General features: G+C 38.6%; 1 protein-coding gene across 1 annotated transcript; it reads left to right on the top strand.

The window, feature by feature from the left end:
- The first annotated feature begins 1341 nt into the window (after positions 1-1341).
- LOC311488045 (integrin beta-2-like) lies at positions 1342-15060 on the top strand. The gene is made up of 14 exons (XM_084544548.1): positions 1342-1915; positions 2161-2212; positions 2581-2678; positions 3042-3243; positions 3421-3591; positions 7643-7884; positions 8196-8354; positions 8457-8552; positions 8643-8732; positions 8840-9066; positions 10981-11219; positions 13286-13505; positions 13628-13839; positions 14056-15060. The coding sequence occupies exons 2-14, from the start codon at positions 2164-2166 to the stop codon at positions 14226-14228; spliced, it is 2178 nt and encodes a 725-aa protein (XP_084400674.1). The 5' UTR covers positions 1342-1915; positions 2161-2163; the 3' UTR covers positions 14229-15060.
- The last annotated feature ends 1359 nt before the right edge of the window (positions 15061-16419 follow it).

Consider the following 16419-nt stretch of genomic DNA (forward strand, 5'->3'; position numbering starts at 1 on the left):
GATATTCAGCCTTGGCTTTTATCCGGAATACTGCCTGAGACATGCCTTGCATGGCTGCCGACTACTCCCAGTGTGCTCACTTGGATGGGTTTAATGCAGAGAACAAACACTGTGTATGTGTGTGCAAACTTGCTCTCCAAAACATTGGGTACACTAGTGTAGTGCACTGTTGCCCAAAAAGGTCACAGTCCTGTTTTCATTCATATTTATACACATCAGTTATATGTTTGGGAGAGATTGACCAGTAAAGTTTTAAGAAGATATACAGTTTATCGATGAAGAATAAATTACATCGTCACAATCATTTCAGGAGAAGAGGTCAAAATAGTTTTATTCCGATGCTATGGGCGACAGCGTCCGTTCTAATATAACAGTCCTGCATATAGTCATGGTGTAGTTTCTGGTGGTGTTATTTGTCTTGTACAATGACTAAAACAGGTTCATAAAAATAATCAAACGTGTCGGTACAACACACATAAATGCTGAATATTATAACCTTTGTGAAGATAAGATTTAATGCATGTTTTTTTTAGAATGAATTTGCTTCTAACAAACTGGCAAGTGGGTGTATATGTACATGAAAGGTACACATAAAGCAGATTACACCTTAAACCTGGTAGTGTAGTGGTGCCCTTGCTTTGCAGAAGTTGGAAGCGACTTTTAAACTCTGCTTTACATATCTAATATGAGTGAACCGTATTGAACATGTACTCACTCACTACTCAGAATGCCTACTGACCCAAAGAACCAGAAGCCTCAGGAAAGGGGTTTCTATTTATTTTTTTTTGTTTTGTTTTCTCTGACATGTTTGACGTGTTTAGCTTGTTTTACGGCCGTCTGCAATTCATTCTTTAATTCTCCCTCAGAACACTCTGTTATTTGAAAACGCAAATTTAGAGAAATTGGAGTAGGTCTGACACAAACTTATGTTTTCAGGAGAAACACTGTACTTTTGTCCACTTAAAAGTTTGAATATATTCCAGTGTAGTTCTGCACTTAGCAAGCTAAATGTTTTGCTTTACAATGGATTTATTTTGGTTAAAACTAAAAGTGTACAGTCACTGCTGGAGGCAGGTCAACTTAATATGAACTATAGAAAGATAGACATGTCTTGATTCAAATCAAGTAACCTTCTGTAGCCACATTTGACAATGTTGAATCAGGCTTCTACATGCTGTAAAAGTCTAGACATAAAAAATCTGAACTGAAAACTGAAATCTGATTTGATGAAGGCCAGTGTTCTGTACTGCACAGTGAATTGTCACAAAGCTACAGCAGTGAGCATTATTGCAAGCCCTTTTTCAGCCTGTATGAGAAAGCAGATGCGTATCTTTAACCTAACACTTCGCTCTTCTCTTCTTCCTTTGATGGTGTAGTGTTGACACACTGTTTTGTGCTCAGGAAATCACCGTGTTACTGGTGGTTGTTTGACACATGTCAGCTGAGCTGATGCTCATTTTTACACGTTGCCTCCTCATAGCGTGGTGCTATGAGGAGGCAACCCAATGACAGCTGGGATTGGCTCCATAAGATTAAGATGTAATTATATTTGCCTTGACATTTGTCAGTAAAGGTCACTTCCCCTTTAGTGGAAGTATGAAGTGCAGTTAATGATGTGTCCTATGCACACTCACATCTAGATGGGACTTTTTTTTATTTCTAAAGGGACTGAAAGCTTTGCATCATCGTTATTAAATGGTTGTGCTGTTGTGCTGGACATTAATTTTGAAGTGAAATGATGTGTAGTAGAGGCAGAGGGTGCAAGTCAGCTTGGTTTGATAAGATATTTTTGGAAAGTTGCAATTAAACTTGGTTTGGTTTGTTTTCACAGGGCAATCCAGACAAAGAAAGAGAGAACAACTTTTGCATTTACAGCACCAGTCCCTCTTGGAAGACTTGCATACAGTTTCTCAAGGTACTTGTCTCTGAAGATAGATCTTAATGACTCCAATCAGATGCAAGCACTGTGCTATAGATAAAAAGATGCAATATACATTTTTGTATTATATATGGATCATGCAAAATGAGGGTCAATTGAGCGTAACAGCTTTATAATAAACGGATTATTTGATGATATTCTGTGTATTTTCAGGAGTAGTATTTTAAAGTAGCTGGTTTGAAGTGGATAATGGTCACAAAAATCTGTTGTTTTGTCACCAGGGCATGGATTGTCGTTTGCTGTTCCTTCTGCTCCTGCTGATGGAGCAGAATGGTAATGGTATTTATTGTCACTTACCGTAAACCAGAAATTGTGAAGCTTTAACGATTCTGAAGTTGATTATATAATATTCTGTGTCATTTTATTCCTTTGTGTTGTCTATATTAAAGCCAAACAGTATTTTTTTATAACAAAAAGTTACAATGTTATTCACTTCTAATGTCAGTGGTCATAATGTTATGCCTGATTCCTGTATATCCCCCTATTATCCCCCTATCCCTACCCACTACATTTAATGTGTGCTAGAGACATTATAGACAATATAATGTCTTTATTGTCTATATTAAAGACAATATAGACATTTTAAAAAGATTTATTTAAATGTGTGATCATGTTGTACAAATTTGTGGTTTTCTTTGCAGGGCTGTGTCAACAACAAGACGTTTGCTCCAAGTCAGGTGTCAACTCCTGTAGCGACTGTATCAGATCTGGGCCATTCTGTTCATGGTGCCAACAGCTGGTGAGAGAGAAAGTTTACGTAAAATCAAATACAAGAAGTGGGTACTGATTTGTCCAGTTTTGGTCAGTAACGTGACTTCAGGCAGATTAAACACAACAAGCCACCATCACTTTCTTTATTACCTGATGCAACTCACCTCATACTGCTGCAGGCTTCATATTAACAGAACTGTCTGTATCTGTTCAGCTGTTCCATCCCCCATCTTTATACGGTTTTAATGCATTATTTTGCCTGCAGTTCTTGCTGATGATCTGCCTGTTTATTGAGCCGTTTGGTTTGAAAACATGGCAACATGTTAAAAGCACATTATATTTTTAGTTTGAAAGTCAATCCCAATCTATTATTGTCTTCATTTTTTTGCAGAATTTCACCAAAGCAGGAGAGCAGGAAGCAGTGCGGTGTGACACCATAGTCCAGTTGATAGCTAAAGGCTGCAGAAATACAGACATCGTCTCTCCTAAGAACTCTCAAGACATTACCAAGAGTGAATCTCTGTCTAACTCATTTGACAATAGAGAACCAGTCCAGATGAGTCCACAGGAAATTAGCCTGAATCTGCGACCGGGTTTGTGCAATCAGTTAATGCTAATCTTTGATCTACAGGCTGTGTTTGTTTCCACGTCACTGCCAGTCTCTACATTTCAATCAAACAATCAAAGTTTTCACATTTTTCAATATTCTCTATCATTCAGTTTTAATTGACAATTAACACACTGAATTTCTTTCCCATCTATGTGTACAGGACTTCCGGAAACCTTCCGTGTCTCTTTCAAGAGAGTTGAGGGTTATCCAGTGGACCTCTACTACCTGATGGACCTGTCTTACTCCATGAAAGATGATTTGCAGAAAATCAAAGAACTCGGCAGTGATCTTTTTGCCACTCTGAAAAACATCACTAAGCATACTCAAATAGGTAATATGATGGCGATGTTATTCTAATAACATAAATCATCTATCTGATGCACTGTAGAATACAGACATAACTTACAGTGTTAATTTTTATATATCACTTAATAACTTTGGGTTCTCAAAGTTTCCTACTAAAAGATTAAAAGATTATCTCAACCCAAGGAGCAGGACATGAAGAGTTCAATTCAATTCAATTTTATTTATATAGCGTCAATAACAATACAAATCGTCTCAAGACGATTTACAAAAACCCGGCCTGAAACCCCCAGAGCAAGCCTGAAGGCAACGGTGGCAAGGAAAAACTCCCTTTTAACAGGAAGAAACCTCGAGCAGAACCCAGCTCATATGGAGGGACCCATCTGCCTAAGGCCAGCCGGGTACAGACAGAAGAAAGAGAGAAGAGAACAGCAAAGAGAGAAGAGAAGAAAACAGCAAGATAAACATACATCTGTCATAGATACACATATCTGACTAAAGCGTACATGTGGAATCTTATGATACAAACTGATGATGTTACATGACAGTTTGAAAATGTAAGAGGAATCATAGGCAGGTTGGAGAATTGTTCATTCAGGTAGGAGTGGATAACTGCAGGATTCCATGAAGACTGGGCAGGCTGATGAGACCACGATAACAGATGTAGTATGGAGCTCTACAGGAAACGCACAACTCCAGGCCAGAGATACTCACAAGAAGAAGATTCTACTTTTTGAAATTCTAGAAACCACAAGTAGGCCTGCACTTTCAGACCGAAGTGATCTGTTGGGATGATATGGTACAATGAGGTCTTTAAGATACGATGGAGCTAGGCCTTTAAGGGCCTTGTATGTAAGGAGGAGGATTTTAAATTCTATTCTAGACTTTAAAGGGAGCCAATGAAGAGAAGCTAAAACTGGAGTAATATGATCTCTCTTGCTAATTCCTGTCAATGCTCTTGCTGCGGCATTTTGAATCAATTGGAGGCTTTTTAAAGAGCTATTTGGACAGCCAGACAGTAATGAATTACAGTAATCCAGTCTGGACGACACAAATGCATGAACTAGTTTTTCAGCATCACTCTGAGACAGGATGTTCCTAATTTTGACTATATTACGCAGGTGAAAGAAGGCAGTCCTGGTCACTTGCTTTATGTGACATTTAAAGGACATATCCTCATCAAATATAACACCAAGGTTTTTTACAGTAGTACTGGAGGCCAAGGTAATGCCATCCAAAGACACCACGTGATTAGATAATGAATCTCTGAGATGCTTAGGACCGAATACAATAACTTCTGTTTTGTCTGAGTTTAAGAGTAGGAAATTACAGGTCATCCAAGCCTTTATGTCTTTAAGGCACGCTTGGAGTTTAACCAACTGATTAGTTTCATCTGATTTCATGGATAAATATAGCTGGGTGTCGTCTGCATAGCAATGAAAGTTTATGCCATGTTTTCTAATAATCTTGCCTAATGGCAACATGTATAACGTGAAGAGTATTGGTCCTAGCACAGAACCCTGAGGAACTCCGTAACTTACTTTTGTATAAGTAGAGGAATCATTATTGACATGAACAAACTGGAATCTGTCAGATAGATAGGATTCAAACCAGTCTAATGCAGTTCCTTTAATATTGACCTCACTTTCAAGTCTCTGTAGTAAAATATTATGATCAATAGTGTCAAATGCAGCACTAAGATCTAGCAGAACAAGTATAGAGACAAGTCCACTGTCTGAAGCTATGAGGAGATCATTGGTAACTTTAACCAGAGCTGTTTCTGTACTATGATGAACTCTAAAACCTGACTGAAAGTCTTCAAACAGACCATTCTTGTTTAAGTGGTCACACAACTGATTAGCAACAACTTTTTCTAGAATTTTGGAAATAAAAGGAAGGTTGGAGATTGGTCTATAGTTGGCTAAAACATCTGGATCTAGAGTGGCTTTCTTGAGTAAGGGCTTAATTACAGCAATCTTAAAAGACTGAGGCACATATCCTGTTAATAAAGATAAATTTATCTGGTTCAATATGGAGGTGTTAATTAATGGAAAAACTTCTTTGAGCAATTTAGTTGGGATTGGATCTAGAAGACAGGTTGATGGTTTAGATGCTGTAATTGTTGAAGAGAGCTCAAGAAGATCTACTGGGGAGAAGGATTCCAGATATTGATAAGGTCTTACAAAAGTTTCTAATGTCACTGTACTTACATCTTTAACAGCTGTTGGAAGGATGCCTTGAATATTTTCTCTAATGCCGACAATTTTATTAGTAAAGAAGCTCATGAAGTCATTACTACTGAGGGCTAAAGGAATAGATGGCTCAACAGAGCTGTGGCTCTTTGTCAGCCTGGCTACAGTGCTGAAAAGAAATCTGGGGTTGTTCTTGTTTTCTTCTATTAATGATGAATAATATGCTGTTCTAATACTACTGAGAGCTTTTTTATAAGTTGTTAAACTATCTTTCCAGGCTATGCGAGCTTCTTCAGAATTAGTGGAATGCCAAATTCTTTCTAGCTTTCAGACTGCCTGTTTTAAACAGCGCAACTGTGAATTATACCAGGGAGCTAGCCTCCTCCGATTCATGACCTTCTTTTTCAGAGGAGCAACTAAGTTTAGAGTTGAACTAAGCGATGCTGCAGTGCCATCGACAAAATAATCTATTAGTGCAGGGGTTAAATTGTGGTTGCTGTCGTCCACAACATTGGCACATGGCATTGGGGTAAATAAAGAAGGAATTCATTCTTTATATCTAGTTACAGCATCATCAGATAAACATCTACTGTAATGAAATGTCTTTTCAGTTCCTATGTAATCCATTATTGTAAATTCAAAAGTTATGAGGAAATGATCAGACAAAAGAGGGTTATGAGTAAATACTGTTAAACCTTCAGTTTCTATGCCATATGTTAGGACAAGGTGTGATTAAAACTGTGAGTTGATCCATTTACATTCTGAGAAAAGCCAATTGAATCTAATAATGATGTAAATGAGGAGCTAAGGCTGTCACTGACAACATCAACATGGATGTTAAAGTCACCCACTATAATGACTTTATCTGTTCTAAGAACTAAATCACATAAAAACTCAGAGAATTCAGCTAAAAACTCAGAATAAGGAGCAGGTGGGCGATACACCACAACAAAAAGAATTGGTTTTTGTATTTTCTGGTCTGGATGGGGAAGACTAAGAGTAAGACTTTCAAATGAATTAAAGCTCTCCTTAGGTCTGGGATTAATAGATAAATCAGAGTGGAAGATTGCTGCCACTCCTCCTCCTCTACCTGTGCTTCTAGGAATATGATAATTACTATGACTGGGTGGCGTAGACTCCAGTTAAATCCACATTCGCCAGTGTCTTCAGTTTAGGGCATATAATTAAAAAGTACTCTGTGGTCTGGCAATAACTTAGACATGCAATTCAAGAATCAAGATGGTAAATGGCCTTGCTTTTATATAGCGCTTTTCTACCTATTGGTACTCAAAACGCTTTACAGTCACAGACACATCTACCCATTCGCTCACACAAGCACACACCAGTAACACACACTGGGAGCAACTGGGGGTTCAGTGTCTTGCTTAAGCACACTTTGGCATGTGGCACATTCCGGGGATCAAACCGCTAACCCTCTGGTTCGTGGACAAACCGCTCTACCTACTGAGCCACAGCCGCCCCTTAAAGACTCATAATGAGTTTTTATTGTCATTATGAGAATATAACGAAATTTTGCAGAGGCTCCCGGCTTAAGAGGCACACATATAAATAACACAACATTTAAATAAAACACTTACGAAAAATATAAAACAACCTTAAAAGAAGCAAAGTGTAGCTTAGTGCAAGTCCGCTGATGTCAGATGATGAGTCATAGATTCTTCACTAGTCAGGCCGCCGGTGGTATAGTACACAGTAGATGCTGTGCAATTTCAAGAATGGTTAGGCTAAAAAGTACTAGTTGTACAATTTACACAAAATGTATCATATTGTATTTTAAGAATCCTGAAGCATTACCTTGTATGTCAGTGTGTTTTTACACATTTTATGTGATGTGATGAGTAAAGCTTTAGCTTATTATAATTCCAGGATTTGGTGCCTTTGTTGATAAGACAGTCCTTCCTTACACCAACACCAACAAAGAAAAACTGGAGAAGCCATGTGATCAGAATGACCAGCAGTGTCAGGCTGCCTTTGGCTACAGACATGTGCTCAGTATGACACCAGACGAGCAGGAGTTTGAAAGAAAAGTGGCAGCTCAGTTAATTTCTGGGAACCTTGACTCTCCTGAAGGGAGTCTGGATGCCATGATGCAGGCCGCTGTATGTGGGGTAAGGACGCATCCAAACAGATAAATATGTACTGTAAGCGAGACAAGGAATACAAACTTGATGTTATAAAGACTTGGTAACATTTCTTCCAATGGCCTGACATAGTTTAGTAGGAATGTCTAAAGTCAGAACTGTCTTCTCTGGGCTCCAAAATGTAAACTAAAGCATAGAATTGTGGTGCTTTTGCAGCTTGCTGGTGAATACTATTATGATAGGTGATTTTACAATGCTACTGATAATGATCTGTTATGTAGTGCCCTTCACTGTGTTAAAGTGTTCCCCATTAAAGAGTCGACCATATTTTTGTTTAGGACAAAATCGGTTGGAGAAACAGCAGCACTCGGCTTATTGTGCTGACCACTGACGCTGGATTCCACATGGCTGGGGATGGAAAACTGGCCGGCATACTGGAACCCAATGATGAACAGTGTCATATGGAAGACAGTGTTTATGTCAAGAGCAGTGAGATGGTATGTGTGGAATCATGACAGTTTTGTTCAGTGATTTGACTCATCTGATTATGTAAGCGGTGTCAGCAATATTTGAAAGATTTTACTAATTATTATTTGCAGGACTACCCATCTGTTGGACAACTTGCTACGGTGTTGGAAAAGCACAATATTCAGCCAATATTTGCAGTGACAGACAATGTCAAGAGTGTGTATACGGTAAATTAAATCCATTCCTTTTGGTACACCTTACACATAAAACATTGTATTACTCAGATTAAAATTTAAGTTCCATGTTTTATTTCCCAGGAACTCTCCAAAATGATTCCAAAATCCGAAGTGGGAGTCCTGGCATCAGATTCTAGAAATGTTGTTCAGTTGATTGAAAATGCCTACAATGTAAGTTGGTCTTTCATTGTGCATCAGTTTGCCACCTTTGAGGGCACATGTATCTTTGAAATCTGTATTGTGACCAATACGTTCTTTCTTACTGATTTTTATGGCAGAGGTTGTCCTCTAAAGTAACCGTGACCCATGACAGTCTTCCTGACAATGTAAGAGTTGTCTATACCCCTCTATGCAGTAATCCAGGACCAGCAGGAGACAGCCAAGGAGTTTGTAACAATGTGCATCCAGAACAAACGGTCAGTGTTGACAGTGTTGTATATAAATGCTTACAGCTCTTATTACATTTCAGATTCAGATGCTTAATTGTATTAGGTGCTGCCCTTGTGTAATTGCAATTCTTATTAACTATCATGCATTCATTGTATATATCTGTATATCCTGATCCAGATCTGGTGGCCCCAGGCTAGATGATGTAGCTCAGACACCAGCTCTTCAGGAAAGATTCTAAACTATTCCAGTGCATACTGTAGGCTAGGGTGTCAAACATATGGCCCGAGGGCCAAAACCAGCCCACCAGAAGGTCCAATCTGGCCTGTGGGATGAATTTGCAAAGTGCATTAATTATAATTGCAAATTTAAAATAAAAATAACTGCTATTCATAATTTGTCCACTAGGATCAGATTGTTTCAGTAAGATCTGTGGACATAACATGTCAATGTGACCCAGAACTGAACTGTAGATAGCAGCAGTACACCAAAATTATTCTCCTAAAGAAATTTCAGGTTGTTCCTAAAATGTTTTGTAAAAGGATAGTTCATTAAATGAGCACCAACTGAGAATGTGCAATCACAAAATGGGAATATTGTGCCTTTGGTTTTTCATGCCATTTTTAATTCTTGCAAAAGTGACTCTCCAATTTGAAATGCCCTTTCCAGATATATTTTGACGTTACTCTGACTGTGGACTCATGTATGGAGGACAAGTCTTTCACTATCAGACCACTGGACATTAAAGACACAGTGACAGTGACTTTATCTACCAACTGTCAGTGTCCATGTGAAAACGCCGATGACAAAAATCACCAAATTTGCGGTGACAGGAGAAGCATCATCTGCGGTATTTGCAGGTAAGCTTTTCCCTCTCACACAACGATTATAATAATTGGATTTTACTATTATTACTGGAATTAATACTTCTTAGACTACTAGTCTGATGTTAAAGTAATTTCTAGAGAAAAAAAATATGACATGGCTTAGTTTGATTTGGAATAAAAAATTTTGTTTGACGAGTAGTTTGTGAGCCTGAAAATAAGCCTTTTTCCAGCCACTGGGTTACCAAATACTACACAGTAAGAGTAGTTCTTATTGTCCAAGTAGTGTAAGAAGTACTAATTCCAAAATATTAGGCTCATAAGTTACACAAGTTATTTTACACAAAATGAAAACAAGTCTCAAACTCTGAGACTGGAGTACTCAAAAGCTACAGTTGTTAAAAGTATTTCTGCAAGATGTACTTACAGTATTTCATCGGCATACTGTAAGTGACCTGTATTACTTCTGGCCCACTAAATTCTTAAAGCCATAGGAAATAGGAATCCAAAGTTGTGTTTTTCTGTAACAAACTGTCATCTGTTGACTTGTCCTTCATTTTTTATGATCATGCATTGTTGCATTCTGATCAACAAAAATGAAAACAAGCCATATCCTGTTGATTTAATCTGGATTTGTTCATTAATGGAAATAACAAAAGCGAGACTACTACTGTGACATGTGCCCCATACTGTATTTAAAAGTCACTTCCAACCGTGCCTTAGAGTTGTTTGATGGTGATTAATCTAAATCTTAGATTGGACTAAATGGAAGTGAGAGCTGACTTGATGGCAGTGTACTGCTCCATTTTGTTGCATCAAGGTACATTTTTGGGACTTGTATTTTGAATCTAGTCTAACCTGTTTGTTTGATATTTTGTGATATAAAAATGTAACACATTTAATGACATTACACGGGTCCATACTTAGTTTTTTCAATATTTGTGGTGCAGAAAATACACCTCCTTTTCACATTTTCCTCTGGAATAATATTTAAAGAATAATATCAAGATTCCTCATTATTCATGAAGGAATAGCAGGCCTGACTCTTTCCAGCACTTCTGAAATGAGTTTGTTTTACCTGTACACTAAGAGAAATATCCAGTCCTCAAACGGTGTGTGTATGATAAAAAATATGATTGTATGTTCTATGAGAGGGTGACTCCATAGAGAGTGTTCTAACAACCCATCCATCTTTTTATCTTGTCCTTATTCAGCTGCCAGGAGGGTTTCACTGGTCAGTTCTGCGAGTGTTCCATTGGCGATAAAGACGAAAGCTCCCTGCGAGCGTCCTGTCAGAGGAATAACGGCACTGAGTGTGAGGGTCGAGGGGACTGTGTGTGTGGCAGGTGCCAATGCCACAACACGGAGAAGGGCACCAGTTACTATGGTGAATTCTGCGAGTGTGATGATGATCACTGTGAAAAGTTCCAGAATAAGCAATGTGGAGGTACGGCTGCAATCATTTTGTGTTACAGCTTTTTGTTTAATATTTTAAAGCATTTCTCACTGGAGACATTGTTAGCTGATTTTCCAGTTCTTCCCTGCCTAATCAGCCAAAGCCAAGGTCACTAGGAGGCTTTCAGGATTTGTTATTGCATAAAAATATAACTTAAATAACTTAAGGTTTGATAAAAAGTTGTGACTGTATGTGGTGAGTTGGATATTACAGTGTAACAACAATAATGGTTTATAAACTCACTATGTAACTCATGGCATCCATATTCATCTCATAAGTGAACAGTAGCAGTCTACTGTACAATCACTGTGTTCTCACCATTACAAGGTAAGCAGGTTGCAGTGGAGATTGCATTACTCAGTGTGTTGCTTGTGTTATTTTGTCTTCACTATAAGCATTATCCAGAAATTTGACAGTTCCACTGTTCATGTGGATGTAGGATGAACACAAGAAATCCTTTAATTAACTAATAATTTCAGCTATAGTTGCTGAAGCTGACTGAGAGAATGCCAATGGGTGCAAGGCTGTCATCAAAGCACTGGAAAAACTGGAAAAACATAAAATAGAAAATATATCTCACTCTGCTCATAGTAAGTGTGATGGTCAGGAAATCATTTGACAAATGGGACTTTCTAGCTGCAAAGGGCTTCTGATCTGGGTATGAGCACAATGACGTGTCAGATTCCAATAGCCCGCAGCTCAATCCTCTATTGAGCACACCCAGAGTAGTACAGCTAACATCCATTTTGCACCTGCGTGAAAGGAAATAACTCTTCATTGCTAGAAAGGCTAGAAAGCTAGGAAAATCTACATGCAGAGCTGGTCTCTACTAAATAATGCCGAGCACAAGGTCTAGATTTCATCCATTCTAGATGATGTCACATTGCGAAAATATTTGCGTACTGGAATGTTCAGATGAGATGAATATGCAAAGTGAGATGAGCCCTGTGTGAGAGATCAGAGAATCAGATCTCTCTGACCAACCTGTTCCGCCTACCACCAGGACTAGGGTTGCAGACACTAAATTATGGGCTGACACCAGCAAATAGAATCAGAATCAGGTTTTTTGGCCAAGTATGTGTGCACATACAGGAAATTTGACTCTGGTAACTTTTGCTCTCTTGTACAGAAACACATGGAACTTAAATAAGTCTAAAAAATAAATCTCAATCTGTATACATAAAAAAAAAAAAAAAATTGAGAGATAAAGGATAAGAGCAGATATATACAACGATCCAGAAGTTTGTTCAGTGAGTATATACAATAGTGCAGAGTTATTGTTATTGTTCATGTGAATGGTCTCACGCTCTGTGACTGCTCAGAGTTCAACAGAGCAACAGCCCGGGGAAAGAAACTGTCTTTGTGGCGGGTGGTTTTGGCGTACAGTGCTCTGTAACACTGGCCTGAGGGGAGAAGTCTAAACAGGTAGTGACCGGCCTGTGAGGAGTCTGTGGAGATTTTACTGGCCCGCTTCCGACCCTGGACCGGTACAGGTCCTGGATGGAGGGAAGGTCAGTACCAATGATCTTCTCTGCAGACCTGACTGTTCTCTGCAATCTGTCCCTGTCATGTCTGGTGGCGGATCCAAACCAGACAGTGATGGACGTTGTCAGGACAGACTGGATTATTGCAGTGTAGAAGATGATCAGCAGATACAGAGTCTATGTGGGAACCTAGGAACCTGAATGAGTCTACTGTAGGGACCAACCGTTGGCTTAGTGTCCTAAGGGGAAAAAGCACGAAAAGAGTGGAAAGAGGACACTCTATTGTGTGCTGCTGCTGAGATAGAGGTGCTTGAGGCAGAGGAAGACGGTGAAGCTAAAGACATCCACTTCAGGGAGGGACATGAAATAAAAGAAGACAGCGGAGATGTAAGTATGTATATGGTCAGTTTGTACCCTGGAGCTATCAGGCTGCCTCATCTGCTGGCCCAACTATTCATGGACTGAGTGTCTCCTTGCAGATATCTGGACTCAACGACTCCACAGAGAAACTGCAGGATATGTGGGATATGTCAGTGCTCAGGAACGTTCCTCTCTGTTTGTCATTACTTGTAGGAAATGGTGACTGCAAATGTGGAGAATGTAAATGTCATCCAGGCTTTGAGGGCACTGCCTGTCACTGCAGAAAGTCTGAAGAGGGGTGTCGTACCCCAAACAACACTGTGTGCTATGGCAGAGGGTCCTGCGTGTGTAACCGCTGTGAATGTAAAGAGGGATACCAGCCTCCACTATGCCATACATGTCTTGGCTGCCCAGACCCATGTCAGACCAAGCTGTAAGTTAACACATTCATTCTGCTATCACTTCACCAATTTACAAATACATAAATAAATAAAGTATCTCCACTGCAGACCTATAATGAAAACTCTAAACTGCCTCACTTAACTTTATTTTCAGGAATTGCATTGAATGTCTCGCCTTTGGCTCCGGCCCCTTTAAAGACAACTGTAGCATCATATGTACACACACCACAGCAGAGCTGGTAGACACATTCACCCTAGCAGCCAAGGAGTGCCAGCAGAAGGACAGTGAGGGATGCTGGATCAAATTTAAGCTGGACCAGTTGGTTGGAGAAGATAACTACAAGGCTGAAATTTTGAAACAGAAAGGTAAGCTGCCAATGAAATAACAGAAAACTCAGACTTGGCAAATTCTTTATATAAGAACACTCTTCTTGTCTTAGCACCCTGTTAACACATTATTTGACAAGTACTATATGTGGTCACAAATCCAAAGTATTGGACACATTAACATATTATCCCCTTTCTTTCAAGTTCAGTGTGTTTGAATTGTGTAAAACCTTCTGCTATGTATAACTCCCACAGACTGTCCAGAACCACCCAATGTTACAGCACCACCCAATGTTACAGCTATTATCGCACGCTCCATCGTTGGGGTGGCTTTCATTGGCATTCTGCTGCTGATACTCATGAAAGTCCCAAAAGAATTTGACGAAACCGGAGAAGGAAAAGAAGAAATCCAAGGGGTCAAAGGTTAGAGTGTGAAAGTCGTTTTTTTTTTTCTTTTGGTATTTTTGTTGAATACCTAATGGAATCCAGATAAATTCTGTTATTAAATTCTTGTGTCAGATTAGTCTGTGCTAACACATGTCTATTGCTAGAAGTATTGTGTTGTTGTGTATCACAATGAGTAAAGACTGTGGAACATTGCCGCAACACATATCACTTGTCTGCACTGATTAGGTCTAGGATTAATAGATAAATCAGAGAGGAAGATTGCTGCCACTCCTTCTCCTCTACCTGTGCTTCAAGGAATGTGATAATTGCTATGACTGGGTGGTGTAGACATATTCATCATCCTGCAGCCACGTTTCAGTCAAACTAAGTAGATCAATTTGAAGATTATTTATCAAATCATTCAGTAAAAGAGGTTTAGACGAGAGAGATCTGACATTTAAAATACCACATTTAATTTTCCTGTTATTCTCTTCACCAATGATGGGAATTTTATTTTTATTTTTTTCAGTAACGAGTAATCTAACTAATTACTATTTCCTCCGTTACAATGGCGTTACCGTTACCGACAGTTAAATGTGGTGCGTTACTTGCGCTGTCAGCCAGCCACAAGAGCTGCGAAGGTTTATTCTCTCAGTTACTTTTAGGGAGAAGTAACTAATAACTTCTGTTCTCTTCTTTCTTTCTTCTGTCTGTACCCAGCTGACCTTAGGCAGATGGGTCCCTCCATATGAGCTGGGTTCTGCTCAAGGTTTCTTCCTGTTAAAAGGGAGTTTTTCCTTGCCACCGTTGCCTTCAGGCTTGCTCTGGGGGTTTCAGGCCGGGTTTTTGTAAAGCGTCTTGAGACGATTTGTATCGTTATTGACGCTATATAAATAAAATTGAATTGAATTGAATTGAACTATAACTAATTACTTTTTAAAAGTAACGTACCCAACACTTCTCTTCACTGATTTGTATAATGTTCCTATGAATAACTCCTCTTTGATGTTTTTTGATTTGAAGAATCTGGGAGCAGACAGAACATCTATGGAGTTGGAGAGTCTGAGTATGAAACAATCCTATAGAAGATGCAGACAAGTGTGTAAGACTACAACTCTGCCTCCTGGTATGAAATCTGGCCTGTCAGTTGTTTTAATGTTGTGGCTGATCGGTGTGACTATGTCTGAGGGTTACATCACATTGTATATATTGCAACAATGATAGTTGTGGATGAGTTTAGGGGAGGTTAGAAAACTGGGTTGGTTTTGGGCTATAAATGGTAACTTGGTTTGTGTCTCTGTCTTTTAATTTGGTTAATAACAAAAATGAATTGAACAAATAAACACAGCTTTGCTTGTGTCATCCATGGACTGCTATTGATTGATTGATGGCTTCAATACCTGCATGTATTACAGGAAATAACAGTAACCTTGTAGAGGTGAACACATGTGCAGCACATAAGGATCTGTTTGAGAGCACCACTTATACCGTATATTGTGTTATAATCTGAGTCTTCCTAGTGACGTGACATCTAAAATAAACTGACTTAAAGACAGAATATACTCAAATATTTAAACAAATCTTTCTAATCACTGGGCTTTATATTTTATATTTTATGTATACATTCACATTTTATAGTGTCTGATTTGTGTCTTTGTTTTATATTAATTGCAAATGTCTACATTCTCAGATGTTTTTACTGTGAATACTGTTCTCTTACTGGTTAATTAATATGCTAGTCTACACACAATAGACAATTGCAGTTGCATTGTTTTGTCCAACAACTATTCACTTATTCGCTCACTGCTTATAATACTTATACAGTAGAAATACAGTATTGCTTTAAATATTTACAGTAATGCACTTTATATTGGTACCATATGTATAGATAATGCAGACTATAATGATGTATAAGGACAGCTTTTCTTTGGCATGTGCTCTTCAGAGAGAAAATGAATAAATAAAGACATTAAGTTTACAATGTTTGTTTTTTAAATGGCACAGAGGCAAAGTGGGATTTAAACTACAGGGATTGATCTTCAGGCCAACAGGCTGCAACAAATACAATATTCACCTCTTTCTAGTTCTTGTTTGATCTCTGCCAACTCCTTGTAAAACATACCTGGCTCTTTCTAAATTCTCAAGCTGACTTAGATATAAATAGTTTTCAATTTTTAGTTTTAATCCTTATGTTCTTATTTTTTATCCTTATGTCCTCGTGCTTTTTAGTTT

The sequence above is a fragment of the Chelon labrosus genome, assembly GCF_963514085.1.
Source record: "Chelon labrosus genome assembly, chromosome: 5".
NCBI lineage: Eukaryota > Metazoa > Chordata > Actinopteri > Mugiliformes > Mugilidae > Chelon > Chelon labrosus.